Source organism: Falco punctatus (genome assembly GCF_963210335.1).
Source record: "Falco punctatus genome assembly, chromosome: 1".
NCBI classification, from domain to species: domain Eukaryota; kingdom Metazoa; phylum Chordata; class Aves; order Falconiformes; family Falconidae; genus Falco; species Falco punctatus.
Window position 1 is genome coordinate 116,774,786 of NC_137580.1, and position 20,532 is coordinate 116,795,317.

Below are 20,532 nucleotides of genomic sequence, written 5' to 3' on the forward strand. Positions count from 1 at the left end.
CTGTAGTGAAGTAATGCCCCTTAGCATGGTTACTATGTAGGCACAGGTGCTGTTCCTATTCCAGAAGCAGGTTTTCTTCTTGTGGCCATGAGTTTTATCTTCTGCTTTAAGATGAAGTTTGCCACAAGTTTTATCTTCTGTGTTACGTGCACATCCCACAGCAATTTTAAATTTGCCAGTTCATATAATGTCTTGTTGCTCATCTATTACCTTAAGATTTTCTACATGTGCGGCTCCAGCCATCCCAGAGTAAGGGCTCATTGCAGTGAAACTTCCTTCCAGAGCATTCAAGAAGTAGGTTGCATCAGTTGCTGGTAGGATCTCTCAGCAGACTGTCCCATCTTTCCCAGCAGATATGCATCCCTGGAGCAGGACACCTCACAGTGTCAGCAGGTGGGCTCATTCCTGGCTGTGGTCTCGCATATCAGTGTGATTGCTGAAGCCCCTAGACACCCTGTGTGTCCAGGGGACCATATGATTCCCTGTGTTGGTTGCTCAAACCAGTGCCCAACTGACCTTTTGTCATTTTGATCTTGTGAAAAACCACCTCAGTCTCAATGTCTTTAAAGTGAGTGGGACACTCAGTGCCTTTCTGTCTGGACAGCTTCTCCTTGGCATGTGTTGCTTCCTGCACACTTGTATTGTGGATTCTCACCACCAAACTCTGCACTGCTCCTCGGAGCTCATTCTGCTCTGGTTCATTCACTGGTACCCTGATGGCAGCAAATATTCACAGCATTGGCCCCAGTTGCATTTGTTCACCCCCTAGCCTGCCTTTCCAGCCCTGTGCTGGGTGATCTGTCCTGCTGCCCCTTCCCAACAGACTGTGTGATTTGTTTACCCCCTAAATCCTGCTCTGGATGTGTCTTGCTCATGGACCCATCACTGAGGTCTTCATGGCCTGCCTTGGAGCAGAGCATGAATGAGATGTCCATGTCTCTCCTGTGCCCACTGTCAAACCAGATGGCACAAGGTGATTGAGCTGGGCTGGCGCCGGCAGCACTATGTTACAGCTTTTTGTTTCAGATTCTCTGTTATGTCCTGGAAGAAGATGCTTAATTTCTGGTGTCCTCTTCCTTTCCTCACTCTGCGCCCTGAGAAAAGGAGTAAGATAAGAGGGAGATAACATCTTTTTGCCTGTGTTTGCCTGTTGGTTGTATTTTGCTACGTGTAAGTAGGTGTACGGGTGGATTTGCAGAGATGTGAGTGCTGACACCTCCGCGGATTTCTCTTGCGTTAGGCCTCACTGCTGGTTAGTTTTTGTCAGTTCTTCCATGGGCAGGATTTGGTAAGGGCTTGGTTTGGGTTGTGCCAGCTGGGTGTTGGAGAAGGTTCTTTGTGTTGCTTCTCTGCTGCCTATTCCTCTGTTGGTTCAAGGAGCAGAGATCCCTGCAGGTGAGGCTTTGCAGTCCAAGGCGCGAAGGTCCCTCATGGTCCCTGCTGTGGCTTGCTGTGCTCATAATTCTTGGGGTAAGAACAACTCTTGCCTTTGCCTGCAGGACAGGAACCCGAGGCCCTATAAGGAAATCGTGTGGTGCTGGGGTGTTTGGATGGCACACGCTCCTTTGCGAGCACCCAAAAAGGATGTTTGTCAAACCAGTTGCCTCCTGGATCTTTCGATACGCTGCCTTTGTGTGGTTTGAACGAACATCTTATCACCTTCATCTCCCTGCTCTTTGCAGAGCGCTTATTTGAGTAGTAAACACATGAAGGCTGAAGTTTGAATCTTAAAAACTGCAGGTCCCTCCTCTTGTTGCCTCAATTGCTACAAAGATCTCCTCCAGCTGCTCCTTCTCTCAGCTTGAAGTTTCAGTCTTTAGCTCCTGAATGGGGTGTAGAGGAGGCAGTAAAATCTTGCAAGCTAAGGTTAGTGAAAACCCAAGATTTCTCCTGTAATCGAAGAAAACGAGATGCTTTTGTTGGAGGAGCAGGTCCCACACACGCGCTGGCTCAGCTGCGTATCCAGCTCCCGCCCTGCAGTGGGGATGTGTCTCCCAAAGCTCCCATGCTGCCTGTGGCCACTGCCCATGCTGCAGATGAAGAGGAGGCGGAAAGCTGAGGTGTAGCTCAAGGGAGATGATGACCTTGCTGGAGTACTTGTATGGGAATTTTGCCCTGAAAAGGGCTCTGGTTAGAATCCTTTTGCTTTAATTCCCAGTTAAGTGGGTTTCCTTCTATTGCAGCATCAGCCCAAGCTCCTTTTTTCTTTAGCTTCATCAGGCTTCTTGCCCTTTTCTCCCCAGTGCCCTAAACCCTGCCACAGCAGCAAGCCAGGTGCTGAGCCAGCTCCTCACGCTGACCCATGAGTTAGCATCTCTTCCAGGCAGTCTATGTCCCTCCACGCACTGCGATTGCCAGCAAACCTGGGCAGCGTGTTCATGAGCTGATCCCATGGGTAAAAGGGTTTGTTTTTCCTCTCCCGTTTCCTGCTCGGGATGCTCAGCCAGCAGCCACGAACAATCGGCCAGGAAAGGGCGTTATCCTGCCATGAAGGTACCCAGGGGCTTTCTCCGGTGCTGTTGGAGTGGTGCCTTGCTTCCCTGCTGCAGGGTACCCTCTGAGAAGGTAAAGGACTTTCAGTCAGGTCCTTTCCTGCCTGTGGGCACCTCAAGGAGATGTTTCGGGGATTTGCTATCATGGAAGTGGAAATCTCAGTTTATCACGTGGCTTCCTGGGTTTCCTCTCTTGGGAGAGCAGGATTAGAGCAGGGCAGGGTGCTGGCTGGGGTGGTGCCTCTGCAGGGCATCGTGCTGGAGTGCCGTGGGGCTGGTGGGCAGGGATTTGCCCTGCTGGTTGGACTGGAGGTGGCCAGTGTCCCAGGAGAGGGTGGTCCCCTTCGCTACTTTATTTGGGAACACCGACTTTGGACTTGATCTTTGAGCTCCTTTCCTCTGTTCCCATCTAATGATGGTTTTCCTGAGCTCCATCACTACAGGAGGAGGTCAGAGAAGTCCTTTGGATGTTGATGATAGGATTCATGTGGATCTTAACACAAGAAAAGTGCTTCTCCTTGCAGAAAATCCCACGTAGCCCCCGGGTTGGTTTCTCATGTGCCCTGTCCCGACCGTGTGGGAGCTACTAATGGCCTCAGCCATCTCCTCGACCTGGCTGTGGTGTGCAGAGGGACCTTCTGCTTCTGGGGCAGCGTCGTCCTGGACGTGAAGGAGTTGAGGTCTTCTCCTTTGCCCTGATACTGAGCAGGAGAAAAGCCACGAAAGGGAAAGGTCCCAGAGCAGTGAAGGCAAGTGGGGGAACCACAGTCTGTCCCAAGGGAGTGGAAAGCCCCCCGTCATGAAGCTCTAACGCCCTGAGGGTTCCCGGTGGCCTCAGGCTTCACAGCCTGGCAGGAAAAGGTACTCTTTTTTTTGTTAGTGGGAGTTTTGCAAACCTTGCCTCAAAGCAGGACAAGTGAAAATCCAAAAACAATGGTCAGCCAGTTCCTGCTTTCCACCAAGGGATAAAAGTTTACCCGTTTGACATTAGTTAACAGGAACATTGTAATTTATCTGTATAATCATTGTAATTTTTAACTGTGACAGAGATAAATGAAGATTCCTAACTAAGCAATCTCAGATGGAAATTCTCTAAAGATTTTTCATCCATGCAAGGTGCTGGGACAATTTCACAAAGACTGTTGAGACATTTTCCAAAGTGAGCACTGTGACTTTTCTCACTCACTTAAGTAATTTATTTTTTTTTTCCCCTTGATCTTTGTTAGAAAATTACCAGGTGCTTTTTGGACAGTCAGGCTTTCTGAGGAGGTAGGCTCAATTGTGCCCCGTGCCCATGACATTGCTAATTGTTGGCCATTTGTCAAAAACAAGGCAAAACCTTGAGGCGAATCAGTTTCCCTCAGGACATGGGATTCTTCAATATTATTAAATTAAATATTGTCACTACTGTGGCCGAGAGCACTGTAACATCACCTGCGTGACGTATCATTAGTGAGAGCAAGCCTTGCTCTTTGCAAGCTGGCCACTTCCCTGCGCCCTGGTCAGCGTGGCTGTGGTTCCCAGTTCCCTTCTTGGTCTCTGCCAGTTCCTCCTGCCAGCCCTGTCGGGGTGGTCTGCAGAGGCACCTCGCTGATGGTGGGCAGCCGTCCCACGTGGGGCAGACAGGGAGGAAGGTGTTACTGGGGTCGTTAAATGGTAGAACATTTATCTCGTTTGGTCAGCTGTGCGTATGGACCAGCGTGGTGTGAGGTGATAGGGACTCTCATCTAGGTGAGATCCAGCTACCTTCCTGCAAGAAGTCCTGTCCTTTCTGACTGCACTGACGCTGCAGGTGGGAAGGCAGGTAAGGAATGTGCCTGGAGGGCTGTAGATTTGCCTTATACTCCCGGCTGTGCCACAAGTTGCTACAGGACAGCAGAAAAATTGCTCTAACTTTTCCAAACATTGGCTTTTCTGCCTCTTAAATGGTGACTGTATGGTTTGCACGGTGTTCGGAGGCTGCTTTTAAGGTACAAAGTTACTGGAGAAGGGAAACTGATCTTATAGTGGAGAGCATCCAGGGCTGAAGTCCCATAGCCTGGTTTTGTGGGGCTGGGGTCTGATGCATGAGGGCCTGGAGAGAGGTGGTCAACATCTTGTCCAAGGGTGATACTCAGTTGGTGCCTGAGGGTGTTCCCCAGAACTGCAGTGTTGTCTCCTCTGTTCCTGCCTCCTAGGAGCAATATCTTCAGGTGCTTCACAGAGGCTGAACAGATGTGTGGGCATTGTATTGCATTGCCTGCAGAGCTGCTGTCAGGGGAGTTGTGACAATCTGGTGTCAGAAGGTCTCTTGTTATCCTCCTTGCTGTTTTGTCTCAAATGGTCCATCAAAGCCCTTCTCTTTTGCCTGGGTGGTGGTTGTGTACTTGCTCGAAAGTGTTGTTGACACCTGGGGAGAAGGCAAGGAAACCCACATCTTTTGCAACATGTTGCTCTGCTTGGAAATGCCCGGAGCAGCAGCCAGCCTGGGTGACGAGGGTGTCCCTGACGGGTGCTGGAGTGTGACTGCTCGCAGGGTTCGCCCTGGCCGTGTTGTGAAATGCTGTGTGGTGCAGCCTGCAGGCACGGCTGTGCTGTCCCTTCCACCTGCTCTGAAGAGCACTTTTGCCAAAGCAGCTCTTGTTTAGCAGCTCTGCTGCTGGGAGTCCAGCTGGAGGGAGACGAGGAAGAGACAGATACTTTTTTTTCACAGAGTTGCTCAACACCCTCGTACAACATTGCAAAGCATTGATTAAAACCCTTGATCTCAACACTTGTTTTTCTTCGTGTTCTTGAGATGCTTAACAGACTTCCTTGGAAAGTCTGATTACATCCTCCAGAACTGTCCCCTGCCTTGTCATTTTGCTCAGCGTGCGTGGGAAGGAAGGGAGAGTTTGGGGAATAAACAGTAGAAGAGTTTGCAGAGTTTCTGCTCAGTTGTGGTGGACAAACTGAGTTTTCTCCCATGAAAAATGCTTCTGTAAGCACTGCCTTGGGAGAAGAGGTTTAGAGTCATGTGTGGTCCGTAGCAGACCAGGAAAAAAAAACAAACAACCAACCACTCAAAGAGTGTATTTGGTAATTTGAAAGTTATGATAATACCTTTGTCATATTCTGTGCTTAAATTCCCTGCCTGTTCTGTGCTGGGCATCGGGAAGGGTTGACTGGACCGGTGCAGGGCTCGCCCTGAGTGTGTGGTGAGGAGCGTTTCCCTCCAAGGACCAAGCTGTGCTCTAAAACAAGCTGACGTGTGGGGAGGTGTATTTTTGTGAGCTGGGTGTTGTAAAGGGTGCTTATGAGTCACGCTGGGCTCTTAGTCACTGCTTTCCTCTTGCCACAAGTCATGACTAAGGTGCTGATGCTCAGATTGCCCGCTCATTCAGTCCTCGGCACTGCAGCGGAGCACTTCTCAGGTGTTCCTCGTGCATGCACTGTGGATGGATAAAACTTTTGGTGAAGACCATATTAACAGGCTGCGGCAGCGGGACGCAAGAGGCAGGAGCCCATGAGCCGTTTTGGGGTGAAGGAGCGAGCTTGTGTTTGGCAGGTCAGTGGTTCCTCGTTGTGTGTTTGCTTTCACCTGTGTGGAGCTGCTGGTGGCTTCTCTCCAGAGTAGGAAGGACTGAGCAGTGGGGCTGGAGCTGCTCCCTTGGTTCTTGGGGAGCTCCAACAGCCGGGCACAGCTTTATTGAGCTCTTTTGGGTCCCGGGAATTGCCAGGAATTAAGTGTGGGTGGAGGTGGCCATGCTGAGTGCATCAAGCAGCGTGGACCAGGTGGGAGCTGCTGTCAAGATCATGGAAGCTTTTACTCCTGCCAGGGTGGAGGTGGAGAGCTGTGATGGTCACAGCCATCGCTGAATACTGAGTGTCAAACATTGACCAAATAAGCAGAGAATCGAGCATTTTGGGGTAGCTTTGGGAACAACATGAGCATGTGTCATAGGTACAGGAGTGTGCTGTCCTGGATGAAAGCAAAGGCTTCCTTGGCAGGTGGCTTTTGTAGAGTTGGCAGGTTTTATTGCTTTGTCCTGGATTATTTTTGTGCATTTGTGTTGCCTCTAACCAAGAGGCAAAGTGTCTGTGGGATGGGCCCATCTCTGTGCTTTGGGAGAGGAGAGGCGCCTGCCCCAGGGTCCCTCTGGACACCAGGGCTGGCACTGTGGGGGAGGGGGGGGTGTCTCTGCCTGGGCACCTCTTGGGTTGCTCACGGTCATGGCAGATTTGAGAAGTAAACCTGCTGGGCAAGCTGCTTTTATTTTCATGGTGTCCCAGACTGATGCTTATGAGTTGAGTGGGATAAAATCTTCTTGCCCCCCAGCAGTCTCTGCCAGCCTAAGGTTTAGGTTTGCACCCTGGGCCGTGGAAGAGAGGTGAGATGCACAGAGCCGTGTTGTGAAGAGGTTGCAGCCAGGCATGCAATCCGCAGTTTCACAATGTCCTCGGATGTTGGGGCTGAGGTCCCCTCTGTATTTTCCTGCATTGCTACAAGGGCACATGGACCTTTTCTTCACGTTGGCTGTGTGGCAGTGAGATGACAGTGCCGGAGGCGGCTCCTGGCTGTACAAGGCTGGCGCTTGGCAGTGATTTTGTGACCGCCGCCAGCGGACACTAAAGCTGTCAAGGACAATCCATGCCTAGCGCAAGGAGCAGGAGCTTGGGCTCTGCTGTTAGTCTTCCCAGGTTGGACTAGGTGATCTCTTGAGATCCCTTCCAGCCTGGGCTGTTGGATGATTCCCATCCAAGCCCATCACAAGGTGCTCCAGCTGTAATCTCTTGCAGTATTATCTTCGCTGAAGGCTAACCCAAGATCACCTCCTTGCCACAAACACGTGAGTGGGACTTGATGTGTCCCACAGACGGAAGCTGTCAGAAGGCAGATATGCCTGCAGCAGGTCAGGGGGAGGGGGCCTTGGCCCCACAGCCTCTTGTGGTCAGGTCATGGACATGTGCACCTCCTTTTCTTTGCCAAGGCTGGAGAGATTGGGGGACTGGAGGGGAGGATGACAGCTAGCAGAGCGGGGTGCATCGTTGCAGTTGGGCTTGGCGAGGGTGACAGGAGGCAGTAACAGGGTGATGTTTCACCGGGACCATCTTTTCTGTGCTACAGTACAAATGTTGCAGCGCTGTCTTCCTCGCACTGAACTAAGGGCCTGGTATACTAACTTTCTTCTTCCTTCTCTTTAGGAGATGAATTAAAATGCAGCACACCACGTGCACAGAGGACAGGATTTACCACGCACTGGAAAGATGTCTGCATGGGCTTAGCAGAGATGCTGTCTCCAGCAGATGGGCTGGTAGGTGACCTATTAACCACGGGCTTGCTCTGTCTCTGCATGATCTGCTGACCTACCTGAGCACCTGGGTAAGAAAGAGCTGCCTGGAGACCTTTTCTCCCTTCCAATGTGGATGGGATCTAACCTAGTCAGTCTTCTGGGCCTCTTGTTGCAGTAGGAAGATGCCCCAAGATGCTGAACAAGTCATGTTAGGTCTTACATGTGTAAAGACTCAGCAGAGAAGTTGTGCATCTTGCCAGTTGTCCATGCATGAGCTGGAGAGAGGAGGAGCCTTTGTTCACCATGAGGAAAGGCTTTTGTGTGATCAGACAGCTGTGCCTTTGATGCATGTAGTCCTCAAAGCCTTTGGGCGTAATCTCAGCCGCATTGTCAGAAGCAAGCGTGGAGATACTGTTATCGACTTTATTTAAATCTAGATCAGATACCATGGTGGCTGTAAAGATGTAAGCCATGTTCAGAGGGCTGCAAAGGGGTTTGGAATGGTGATGGTGAGGGCAGAGCAGCAGCGAGCAGAAGTAATTTTTGAATGTCGTTTTGACATCTCTTCCTCATACTCATATCACACTTGTAGGCTGCAGTTCAATCCCTCCCAAATCCTCTTGCACACAAAAGAAATGAAATGAATTTGGGGGGCTGTCAGATTCAGATTTCTTTTTGTCTGTGCAGTTCTTTCAACCTCCTCTGCTTTTCTGTTTACCTGTAAGTAAACAAAGAAATGCAAACAGTATCCTGCCTGCTGTCAAATACTGGAGTAATCCCTTTCACCGTGCCCGTTTTCTCTCACCCACCGAAGTGATGCCCTGGAGCATCACCCTGGGTCTTGGTTCGTGCATTTGCGACCAGGACTCCTGGGTCCTTTTGGTCTCCTCATGTTCTGGAAAACGTGCCCTGAGGTGTGACCTACATTCCTGGTTCCTGGAAGCACGACCTCGTGTTTGGCACCGTTACAATGCGTGTCCAAAGGAGTCCATCTCACCGAACGATTCATTGTGTGCCTCATAACTCACCTCTTCCCATAATTATAATTAATCAGTTCCTGTGTCACTCACAAACTCTGCCCTTCTCTAATCCCAGCCCCTCAGCGCTGGTGTTTGTGTTAGCGTAGCCTTTAAAAAATGACTTCATAATTTTTCTGGCTCATTAGCAAAGACCAGACTGTACGGGGCAGGGGTCAGGTGGTGGTGGGCTCCGTTGGAAGCAGCTGTGCTGCCCAGCGATTCCTCATTTCTAATGATTTTCCCCCTCTCCGCCTGCTGGCTTTCGGTCTTCTTCATGTGGGTTTTATGGGGTTTGACAGAATGACCTGGCATTCCTGGGAGAATCTCAGGCATTTTACACATCAGAAAGTTCCCTTTCATCAAAAGCATTTGTGCTGGTGCCAAAAATCTTCAGCGTGACCGGCGCAGCCCGTTTCCACAGCTGTGGGTGGATGTGATGTGACCAGCTTTGCCGTGCCCGGGGTCCCGCTGCTGGGCAGCCCCCCAGGCAGTGGCTTGGCCAGCGCTCGGTGCTCTTCCCCGCGGGCTCTCCCTGCCAGCCCTGCTGGCTTTAAACACAACTGCCTTGGAGAGCTGCTGTTTCACGCCCTACCCCCTTGCTGTTGGAGTAGGAAGTATTTCATTATTGCAGTAACATAGACAACTCGGGGAAAACAGAGCGCAGCACACAGCTGTACCTACACCCCTTCACAGGGTCTCCTATTTCTTTTCAAAACCAGAGCAGAAATGTTTTCACATTCTTCTGCCTTCCCCGTGTTACAAGCAACAGTTTGAATTATTGCTGAGCTGTGTCACATCCAGTCTGTTATTTATGGTAGGACTCTGTTCCTCATAGAGTCAATGAATCCCTCCGTCTTGTTCTTAACTGTGGCATAGCCTTCTCCTTTCTCATTTTTAACTTCTTATATCACTTCTATTTCCCAATTTATTTGCTTTTACCATTTCGTTACATCAAAATAGCATGCACCATGTTGCAGGTTTTTGGGCTGAGACCTTGCTAGGATTTTGTTAATTTTTAGATTATTTAATGCTATATTTTTATATGACAATTTTAGAAGAGGTTGCTCCAGAGTAGGTGAGTAATCGCTTCCGACGCGTTGTTTCCCTTCCACGTTAGTGACTGAACAGCTTAGGTCTGTGAAGTCAGCAGGGAGAAGTGTGGGTGCTTTGGTCATCCCAGATTTATACTCTGGATAAGCCTGTGGTCAGCTCTGGGGTGTGAACAGAAAATCTTTCCTGGACTGCAGCGATTATTGGAGGAACTAAATTAAAATTTATTGTCTTGGACATACAAAAAACCCTGTTAGAGGAGTGCCAGGAAAGACAACCTGCTTTTCCTTGTGGAGACCCTCTTCGGAGAGTTTGCCTTCCTCTGTGTTGCTGGAGAGAGATGATAGTCAAATCTGTGTGCTAAAGGAAGAGAAATATTTTATTTCTAGCTGGTGAGCAGTGAAACAGGGAGCCTTTGGTGAGGGGAAGTGCTGGGTTGGGTCTGGCAGCTGGTGGTGCTGGGGATGCTGGACTGGGGAGCTGCCGGCGAGGCTGTAGGGCAGCCCAGTGCCTGAGGGGTCCCAGGGGTGGGAAGGAGCTGTTGTGTCTGCCATGGGGCTGCACAGCAGTCGGGGGGGATGAAGGATGCTGATGAGGAGGGTGGAGGAATATCACCAGTGAGCTGGAGGAGGAGATGAGCGTTCAATGGTGGTATGTCGCACGTGATGCTCAGGGAGTTCAGTCTGCTCAGCTCTGATGAGGAGAAGCTCCAGACCCTGCTGAGCTGCAGTCACCTAAATACCCTCACGGGGAGCAAACAGAGGCTGGTGTGGGGATCCTCCAGCTTGGTCACCAAGTACCAAAATGCAATGTCTGAAATTCATCCAGCCCTAAGTGCAGAATTAAAGTGCACTGGTTACTAAACCTTGCAAATTTTAACCTTTGGACTGATTTCTCCAGGCTTATGGTGGGTTTTCTTGCTGAAATCACTGCCCAGGCTGGGTGGAAGTGCCTCCAGCCCTGGGAGGTGCTGCTGTGCTCTGCTCAGGGGGCTCTAAGCAGCTGCTTGGGTATGGAAGCCATGGGCTGGACCGCTGTGCAGCGCAGGATGCATCTCAAGGGGATGCTGTCACTGTGAGGCTTTTGCTGTCCCCTGGGTTTTGGGAACCTCTCACCCCCCCTCCTTACAAACTGCTGTGAGTTGGCCCTTCCTCTGGGCAGTCCCTTGCAGAAAACCACCTTATTCTGGTGAGGACATAATGGAAATGGTGGGAGCACATCTGGGGGAGGGAGGAAATGGAGACATCTGCTTTTCACCCCTCCAACTGTATCATTTCTGACGGCACTGGGAGCTGATGCCCAGCCCGAGTGCCGTGGGCGAAGGCAGCTTGGGGATGCGGTATTTCGGCTTTATTTCTCTTTTTTCCGACTTGACAGTTGCCCCCTATGAAGAGCAGCAGAGGGGAAATGTCAACCACTGAGGTCAGGAACAAGGCGCTCTAGGAGGGGGGCATCTTGGTGCGCTTCTCAGAAAAGAAATAGTGAAGCCTCATCCTTCCGAGGCCGCCCACGGGGCCACTGCTGCCCGGCTCCTGGCACGCTGCAGGCATCTTCCTCGATGCTGATAGCGATCAAAGCAAGAGCGTACACTGTGCCCGAGCTCCCTCCCGGTGCGGGGGTCTTGGTGCAGCTTCTGCCCAGCACTGGTTCCCTGCTTGGTGGCTTTGCTGTGGCCTTTGCTCTCCCAAAGGGAGTTTTTCCTTTGGGTCTGCCTTGTACTGGGCTCAGTCTAAGCGTGCTGTGTAGGATGCTGGGATAAGCACAGTTTGGAGCTGCAGCAAAAGCAGGACTGTGTGCTGCAGCGCCTGCATCCCACAGCCGGGGCCACAACGTGCCCTGGGCTGTCTGTGTTGCTGGCAGATAAATCTGACTCATTCTCCATGTACAAAGAAAAAAAAAAGATACCGCTGGGTCGCTCTTTTAGTGGAGCAAAACCGGATGGATGGGTGTGAGGGCAGGGTGAGTGTGAGTAGGTTTTTTAGCTGTGGGTCTTCCCACTGCCCTGTCGGGGGAAGTCTCTGGTGCCTGTTATGACAAATTCATAGGATTTAGGGGCTGGAAGGAGAAATTCTAGTTTGTGCTGCCTGTGCAAGTTGCATCTTTAAAAGCTGATCTTGACACCACCAGAGCCAGAGGTGACCCCGCAGCTCCTGCGTGGACCACTCCTAAGGCACTGGGCAGTCTGTGTGTGTGGTTTTACTTCCCATGTCCCTCAGCCAAGCGGCACCTGCCGGAGCGCTGCAAACCCAGCCCTGCGATGGGCTTAGGCCAGTAAGGTGAAATGTTTCCCCACCAACACAGGACTCTCCAAGTGCTTGCACAGCTTGATAGGCTGGGGGTAACGGGGAGCACAGCTCCTGCTTGCAGTGATGGCAGGGACCATCCCTCTGCTGGACTTCGGGGACATCCCAGGGCGTTCCCAAGCTGTGCGCTCTATGCAGCTTCCAGGCCTCCCTTGCATCTCATAGCGAGAAATCTTGTTTTGGGAATTAAAGAGCAAGTGTGAAGTTCAGGAGAATGTCAGGTTCAACCTTCCTGCGTGCCCTCAGTGTGTATCCTACCCTCGTCCCCTGCAGGACAGGGAGGGTCCCTGGCATGGTCTGGTGCTGCTGGTTTTGAGCACAGTGGAACGAAACCAGTTTGGACTTCATGCTCTGTGCTGCTCTGACCTGGTGTAAAACACCACTGCTGGGTTGTCCCTGGGACCTGTGGTCTGACCCAGCTGGTGGCATGATTTACCATCACTGCAAAGCACCAGCTGAGCATCTGCTCAGGTATATGGAGATGGAGGAGCATCTGCAAATAAAACTTCCTGGAGTTGGTTTCACACCTGGTGGCAGCCTCTCCCTGGCCTGGGAATAAACCAAGTGTTGCTTTGCAGTTTGTAAAGGTCCCGGGGTGCTACTGCAGCACCCAATGTGTCCCAGGGGGATGCAGGACATCTGCATAAGGATGGAGAGGGTGCCTGCAGGTGAGTGGCTCCATTCTGCTTTTTACTGTCACCTGGGGCTTTTGAGCCTGACCTGTGCGCACTAAGAGCATCACCTTCATGCCCAAATAACTGTTTTAGCCTGATGCAGGGGATATGGCTGCAGGGATTAACTCTGCTCCCAGTGGTTGGAAAGTGGATGCTGGTGGCCTGGACTGTGTGTGGAGGGAAGGGATTTCCCATCCAGGTCTGAGTTCCCTGTCCTGACTGATGCCTGGTGGTGCTGAACACTTCGCTTTGCCGCGTGGTCTTTGTTTATTGTGTCCAGGATTTCCGAGCTGCATTTTATGCTTGAGATTATTTTTAGCAAGGATGCAGCTGTTTTGGTGTGTCTCTGGCTAAAGCTGCTTTGCCAAGTTCAGGAGCTCAGACCCTAGCAGCCTGCTGCCTCCCGGCACTGTTTAGCTTAATCCCTGAGTAATCCCAATGCCTTGCTGTGACCACCAATTAAACAGAAATTCTGCTTATAGCAATGCTATTCAAGTATACCTGGCTGTACCCTTGTGCTTCAGCTCACGGTTCCTGTAGAAGACCCAAAGATGAGTCAGAAGATGTCAGGTCTGAATTCTATTTGTAAGATGCTTCCCTTGAGCCTTGCCTGCCCTTGCAGCCCATTCACAGCGGGCTTGCCCCAGCTCCCCTCCAGCCCAGCAGCCTAGCACCGCTCCCTCTGCCCCATTCAGAGCAGAATAACAGAGCAAGCCGCTGCCACCGCAATTTCCATCTCCCTCGCTAGAAGCGAGAGGAAGGAAAGAGCCCGCGTCTTGCTGAGCTATTTGTATTTGTGGTTACGCTTGCACAGGAAGCAGCGTTCCCCTCGCTGGTGGTGCACCGCCAGGGCTCAGCTCCGCTGCTCTCACCCGGCTGGGCTTACCCTGGGCAGCCGCAGCAGGGACGGGCTCTCACGGGTGAAATAATCCTCCCGGCCGAAGCGGGACGGGCTGTTTGAAGGCAGCGTGTGAACCCAGCTGCTTCTGGCTGAGGTCAGCAAAGCTCCTGGCAGTTCTGACCACTTCTGCTGGGCTGGTTGCTTTCTTGGCTATCTCACAGGTGCGGGGGGCTTTCCCTGGAGGATGCTGCGCTCTGGGACAGTGTTGATTTATCTGAGCAGTCTGCCAGGGGCATCCTAAGCAGAGCCATGGCTTTGTGCCATTGCACTGGCTTCTGAAAGTAGCTCAAAGGAAAACCAGAGCATCACTGAATTACCAGGTTGCTGTGGCTACGCCCTCGCTGACAAGGTAGCACAGTCTACGGCAGCCACTCTGGGTGTCAGCAAGTTGAGTGAGATGCCAGAAGTACCAGAGGCAAATTAAAAATTGCAACTGTGATTAACAGCGAGTGCATCTGATCTTCTTGGAAACTTTCCAGCGGGATCTTTCTCAACTGGAAAACGTTGATTCATTGAAAGTAAAAAGTTATGTGGCAGCAGGGGGGGCTTTCCCGTGGGGGAAGGCTCCTGCCCTGTTAATTCACTTACAAGCTAGGCATAAAGCTACAGAAATAGCGTGTGTCTGGGTGAGCAAGTGCCTCTCCATGGGGGCACACACATGGACATGGACACACGCAAATGAAGGTGGGTTTTGCAACCTTAGCACTAGTTTTGCTTGTCTTGGCATTGACTTCTCCCAGCTGGGCCATGGCAGACCTCTCCCCTGGTTTAAATTCATCTTGCTTGTCACACATGTCTGTACGCTTGATGAATTTGTAGCCTCTGCAGTTGGGGATAACATTTGAGGGACAGACAGTGTGACCTGTAGGTTTGTGATGTATACCACTGTCCCCTTGCCAGCTTGTGGCATTGTTTCTTCCTTGCCAGCTCCAACGTGACAGCCAGCACGCGTGGGTTGGTGTTTCTGTGTACTTAATAGACTGTGTGAGTGAAAAGCAGGTGAATTTATATTTATTTTTTGCTCTCTGATCATTAGACCCACTTCCTCGCAGTGAGAAGCTCTGTTTCTCTTGGCTTTGCTTTTAGACTGAGATTGGAAGAGCCCCAGTGCCACCACCCCCTGAACCAAGCCATGGGCTGTAGCTGAGCTGTGTGGTGCCTGCACTGCATCCACTCCTGTGGAAAAAATTCATGGTGATGCAGAATGGCAGAGCTGAAAACATGGACCCTTCTCAGATATTTGTTAGGCTGTTTGCTTGGAATTTCTCCGTAACTTTTCTCCATGGGGTTGTGTGTGGCGCCAGGGGAGGAGGAAGAGAAGGAGGAGGTGCTGCTCCCCCTTGCTCTGCAGATCCTGGTCCAAGGTGTCAGCGAGCACTGCCTCCTCCCCTGGGATGCAAGGCCGGGATGAATGGAGGCGCCCGACAGCCTTCGCACAGAACATTTCCTCTAAGACCATCTGGGAGGTGGCCCTGACCGCCAAGAAGAGCGATGGCCTCGGGAAACACCTTGGGCCATTGTCACCGGTTGGGTCCCAGCAGCAGGAGGCAGATGCCTGGGAACTGAGGCTGGGGGGATTTCAATTAACGGGGGTGAAGGACCCTCTGTCCTTTTGCATGGCAGTTCTCTCTCACTCTGGCTAATCTTCTGCCGGGCTTTTAAATATTTAACAAAAATTTGAAGGTGCTAAGAGAGCTGGAAAAAATGCTGGGCAGGCTTTACAGCAATGCTGGTATGAACTCTGACTGCTGCGATGCTGATGTGATGGTGCATCTCCAGGGTGTGGGGAAGCTGGCCGGGGGGATGCAGCACCTTCCCTCAGGCGTGATGCAGGTGGAGAGGGTTGGAGGTGTGCGCAGCGGGGAGCTGAGTTTTGCAGGGTTTGAGTGAGTTTATAGTTGGGATAGTGCATCTGGGGTGTTTGAGCCTGGGGGCAGCAGGGCAAAGGGCCACACTAGTGGGTTTTGTGTGCTCGGGCAGAATGAAGGTGGGCATCCAGCCATGCCACGCACATCCCTCTGGCCTCTGCAGCACGCATGTGGCAGTGCAGGCACATCAGCTACCCCACCTGCCTCGGTGAGAGGCATCTGACCCAGCTGAGCGTGTTGGACTGTGTGAGCGTGGAGGTGCTCGGGTATGAAGCGATGCTGCTGAGATAAGCACCATTTGGTGAGATTAGATCTCTCCAGAATGAGCCTGTGAGGTTTCTTCCTCTGCCATGACCTGGTGCAGGTGGTGAACACCTTTGCCCTGACCCTTTCCCGTTATTCATCCCTCCTGTGACCTTCTTGATCGGAGCTGTGAGTGACGGCAGCTCTGTCTCCCCTGCAGCTGGGCTGTGCCTGAACTGCTGGAGCCTGCAGGAGCTGGTGAGCCGAGATGCTGGCAACTACCTCATCCTTGTGGAGAAGATCCTCGGCAAGGCCAAAGAGGTGAGTTGAAGGGCTGCTGGGGAGGGCTGCGGGCTTTGAGGAGGTGTCAGCTCTGGGGCTTGCTCTGAATGGAGTTTTGTGGAGTTAGGTGGGTGATGCTGGGTTGTGGTAAGGTATTGCTGGGGCAATGGAGCTTGGGGTCAGGTGATGCTGGGTCGGCAGGTCCAAAACTCTGGTGGGACCAGCCCTGTGTGTCCTGCTGGCTTTTAGCACATGGAGGCTACAAGGGAAAGCCCAGCTCTGGTACCTGCTTTTTGGGCAGCACCGCAGATTCATGGGGAAGGGTTTTGATTTCCCAAAGTGCTGCTTGGCACTGTGCAGGGGCAGCCTGGGTTGTAGGGCTGCGCAGACAGAGCCAGCCTTCCCCAGACCTGCCCCTGGTGTAAGCTGGGAGCTGCTACTCCAAATCAGAGCAAATTGAAAGTTTCCTGTTGTTTTTGATGGAAACTTTGCTGTGGCTCTGCTAGGCTTCCTGCAGAGCTGGGAGCAGAGCTGGGGCACTGGGGATCGCGGGCAGGGTTTGCACCATGTAGCAGCCTGGCAGGTGACAGTCAGGTCGAGCCCAGTGGGGAGGTGAAGCAGCAGCGGGGCTGATCCTGTCAGCCACCCGCAGCCCCATCATGTGCTGGAGAAGCTCCAGGCGTTGTCGGTCGAGCAGGGTCACCCCAGGCTGAGGCCAGGAAGACCTCGGAGGAATCCCTTCATGTGGCAGGAAACAGTGATGTGTTTCCTAAATCCTCAGCGCTGGGATTCATGTGATGGGGTAAATGCTGCCTTTCATTTCTGGGGGAAGAAAGGCTGTCTAGCTGCCGGGCTGCAGAGCCGATACCACTTCAAATTAGCACAATTTGGTTTAATTAATTTATATTTCTTTTAAATGTCTGGACTTGATCTAGTTTTAGATAGTGTTTTATTACATTTGGGTTTCCATAATGGTTTATTGCACTTCATTCTGTGCTCATGAACAAGAGGAGACAGTGTCTGCACGCATATCCTTGAGCCATCGCTATGTCCCTCAGTGCAGTCATTCTGCTGGCTATTCAGTGGTAAAGGCTGGGACAGAAATACGTGGTTTGCACCATGCTGCAGAACTTTGCAAGCTGTTTGCAGGGGCCAGGCTGCCTGCTTGCCTCTCCAAACTGCCTGCTTTGAGCCACTTCCATGGAATTTCATGCAACTCTGCAAGGATTGGGAGCATAGGAGGGCTGGGAGCTTGGCCAAATCGGCTTCTCGAGGATAAAAGCAGAGCAGCAGTCCGTGCTTATCTGCCTGTCCCGTTGGTGGGGGTGACTGGGGCTTTAGGGGTTATTTTCCCTTGGAGATGAGGGAATCTGCTGGGGATGGTGATGTGATGGTGTGGGTCAGGCACTGGCTGCACTGCTGGGGAGTCTCCCAGCACCTCCAAGGCTGCTTTCGGGTAACGCTCATGGCGAGCAACCCGGCTCATCCTCTGCCCTTGGGTTGTTTCCTACAGGTGCAGGAGAAGTGCGACTACGATCTCGTAACTCCCCTGGCTCTGCTCTTCTACTATGCGGTCCTGTATGTAAGTCCTGAGGCTGCTGCACGTAGCTTGATCCCAGCCCATGGGGAGGCCACAGGGTCTGGGGTCCCACGGAGCCACACAGAACAACCACCGACATCGGGGTGGCTTTTGTCTGAAATACCACGGTCTGCTTCGATCAATTCATCTCAGCAAAGGATCCTGTATGAATCTACAGGGATCAAGACCAGGCAACCATTGCACAAGCTGAAAGATGAAAAAAATGAGCTTCAGTGTTTTAGGCTTTTTATTTAAAGATGGGCTAATCAGAAAGGTAGACTGACAATATCTCCATGCAGACAGGGCACGTTTTTTTTCATTACCCTTTGTACTTGTGCAAGATACATGGGCAACACTGATGAAAAGAAGGAGCGGAGCCTTCACAGGAAATAGCTTTTTTTATTATTATTATTAGCACAATGCATCATTAACCCGAGGAAATCATTGCTGCCAGATCTTGCAAAAGCACAGGCTGTAGTGAGATGCATCTGTATGGATCTGGGGGTGTTAAAGAGAAATTTATATATAGGCTTTGGCACGTGAGCCACAGCTGGGAGGTTGGGGAGGTGCAGAGCGGATGGAGGTTTCTGGGGGCTGCACCCGGTGGGGATCCTTTGACCCTTCCTTGGGAGAGGATGGGGTGTCAGGGGTGACCCTCTGCTCCGATCCGCTTCTGCTCCTCCCATGGCCAGCCTGCACCCTCGAGTTTTTATGCAGCGCTCGAGGCCTGTGTCCTTGCTGTCCTTCTAACCATGTCTTCCCATCCCCCACAGGCTCCCCACTTCCCACCGGGCTGTGACCTGCTCCTGAAAGCCGCCAGTGTCTACCACAGCTTCCTGACCTGGCCTGTGCCTTACTGCGACATCTTCCGCGAGCTGCTCACCTTCATCAGCAACGAGCTCAAGGCTCCCGGTAAGCGCTCCTGCCCTGCCACACGGTTTTCCTGTGCTGCTGGTGCTGCTCCCCCCAAAACACCTGCTGCCATGACTGCCCGTGTTTGTTCCTGGCACTCTGCCAGTGTTGCTCTTTCATATGCCACTTGCTTCATGAATCCCTAGAGCGTGGCATCCACACCGTGCATCCCAAACTTCAGCTTTTCCAGGAGGTGAGAACTTCTGCCCTCCGTCCTCTGGGTGATTTTCTCTGGTAGTCCAGCACAGGGTGAGACCAGATTCCTCTGCAGGAGCAGGGCAGGTTGTGCTTTGAGTGGCTGCCTTGCATGCAAGGTGGTGGGAGCATCCTAGGCACTCTCAGCTCCGGACCAGTGTGAATTAGCAAAATGTGTAACTGTTTCCTGGCTGCCTTTCAGACTGGTGGGTCCTTTCCGTGACAAAGCACATGCTGGCTGCTCCTGCCCAGCCCTGGCCTTTGTTGGAGGTGCTCAGTGGTGTAGCTGGGGTGATAACAGTGGGTCCATTCATCGGCATCAAGGTGGCTGGAGCCTTCAAGCCTGCCCTTGCGTGGAGATTTCCATAGGGCTCCTTGGCTTTTTCTTTACAGCGGAGACACTACCTTGTGATACAGCTTTGGGCACATCTATCGGCAGCAGCAGTGCTCCTCTTAATTAAGGACTCCTCGTAGATGTCCTGTTGTTCCCAGTGGAGCAGCTCTTCCAATTATTTCTAAAAGGCCCTTTCTTTTCATCTCCCCGTCCTTTGGTGGCTTACGGAGAGCTGTTACCACACAGAGCAGATTTCAGCCCTTGTTTAATCCTGTGCTGGGCTGTGGCAGCAGGACCTGCTCTGAGCAGAACCTGGGGGGCCTTGGGTGGGTACACGGGCTGTGGCTGGGAGTGCTTCCCCATGTCATTAAACTGGGCAGATGCTTTGGAGAGCCCTGATGGGGATGTGAAACACAGGGTCTCCATCATGGCAGCAATGTCCTATGGAGATGGAAGCTTGTAGGTGCAGATGGGATGAAAGATCCTTTCAAAGGAAAAAAAAATATTAAAAAAACACCCAAAAGCCTCTGCAGTGTGGGCATGGGACTGGCTGATTTACCCCGAGTGCAAGGCTTCACCAGCATAAATGGCCACGGCCAGCAGGCAAGGTCTGGCTGGGCTCTTGTGCTGTGTCCAGCCTCCAGCCCAGAGCTGCATGGCCAGCGCACACATGGGAATGCTGGTCCTGTGCTGCTGCAGCCGTGGACTCCCCCAGCTCCTTCTAGGTCATTTATTGTTGTGACACCAGTACAGACCATTGGGAAAGCCCCAGTGCTGGTGGGGGGTTGCTACATCCCGCTCTTGTGTTATCACCACCATCGCTAGTGCCTGAGGCTGTGTGAACTGGTGACTTTGGTCCAAAAGCTTTTCCCCTCCTACAAGTATAAGAGATTCCCCCACCCCTGGCAAAAGATGCCGTGGGAGGTGTTGGCCTGGGCTGGGGAGCCCCTTGCCGTGGCCTCTGCCTGCAACTGAAGCCAAGAACAGTGAAAACGTGTCCTCTGCTGGTAAGGTTGCCAGGACCTTACACGCTTGTTGCACAGCCTCAGTGACCTGCTGTGAGGCTGAAGTAAAAGCTTTTTATTGAGATGAGGGTAAATATTAACTGATAACAAGCTGCTGTCAGTATTTGCCAAGAATGCAATAGCTTTTACCTGCAAACTGGGGCTGATGCCCCTGCAAGAGGGGTGAACGCTGCCATAACTAGGGGGCCTGTGTGGATCAACATGAGCTGTCCATGGGTGCTGGCCCCACCGTGCGTGCTGCTCCTGGGCTGCTGAGCAGCAGCTGGGGCTGGGAGGTGGCTGCCTGCAGCAATAAAGGTGCTGGATCTTACTGACACCATAAAATCTTTCCCAAGATGTACCCCAGTCCTGCTGTTTGGGGGTGACGGGGGTTTTGCTGTTGCCACCCAGCCCAGGTCCATCT

At 52.1% G+C, this 20,532-nt stretch overlaps 1 protein-coding gene across 6 annotated transcripts in view; it reads left to right on the forward strand.

The window, feature by feature from the left end:
* PIK3R5 (phosphoinositide-3-kinase regulatory subunit 5) overlaps nt 1–20,532 on the forward strand; it is a 65,298-nt gene that overhangs the window by 29,116 nt on the left and 15,650 nt on the right. For 5 of the 6 annotated variants that reach the window (XM_080367367.1, XM_080367368.1, XM_080367363.1 and 2 more), the window contains exons 2-5: nt 7,656–7,765; nt 16,023–16,123; nt 17,598–17,666; nt 18,437–18,575. In XM_080367367.1, coding sequence (XP_080223493.1) covers nt 7,669–7,765; nt 16,023–16,123; nt 17,598–17,666; nt 18,437–18,575 — 406 coding nt within the window. In that variant the 5' untranslated portion in view covers nt 7,656–7,668. Of the gene's footprint in view, nt 1–3,407; nt 6,019–7,655; nt 7,766–16,022; nt 16,124–17,597; nt 17,667–18,436; nt 18,576–20,532 lie in introns of those variants that run through there. The other variant, XM_080367364.1, reaches the window with a different exon arrangement.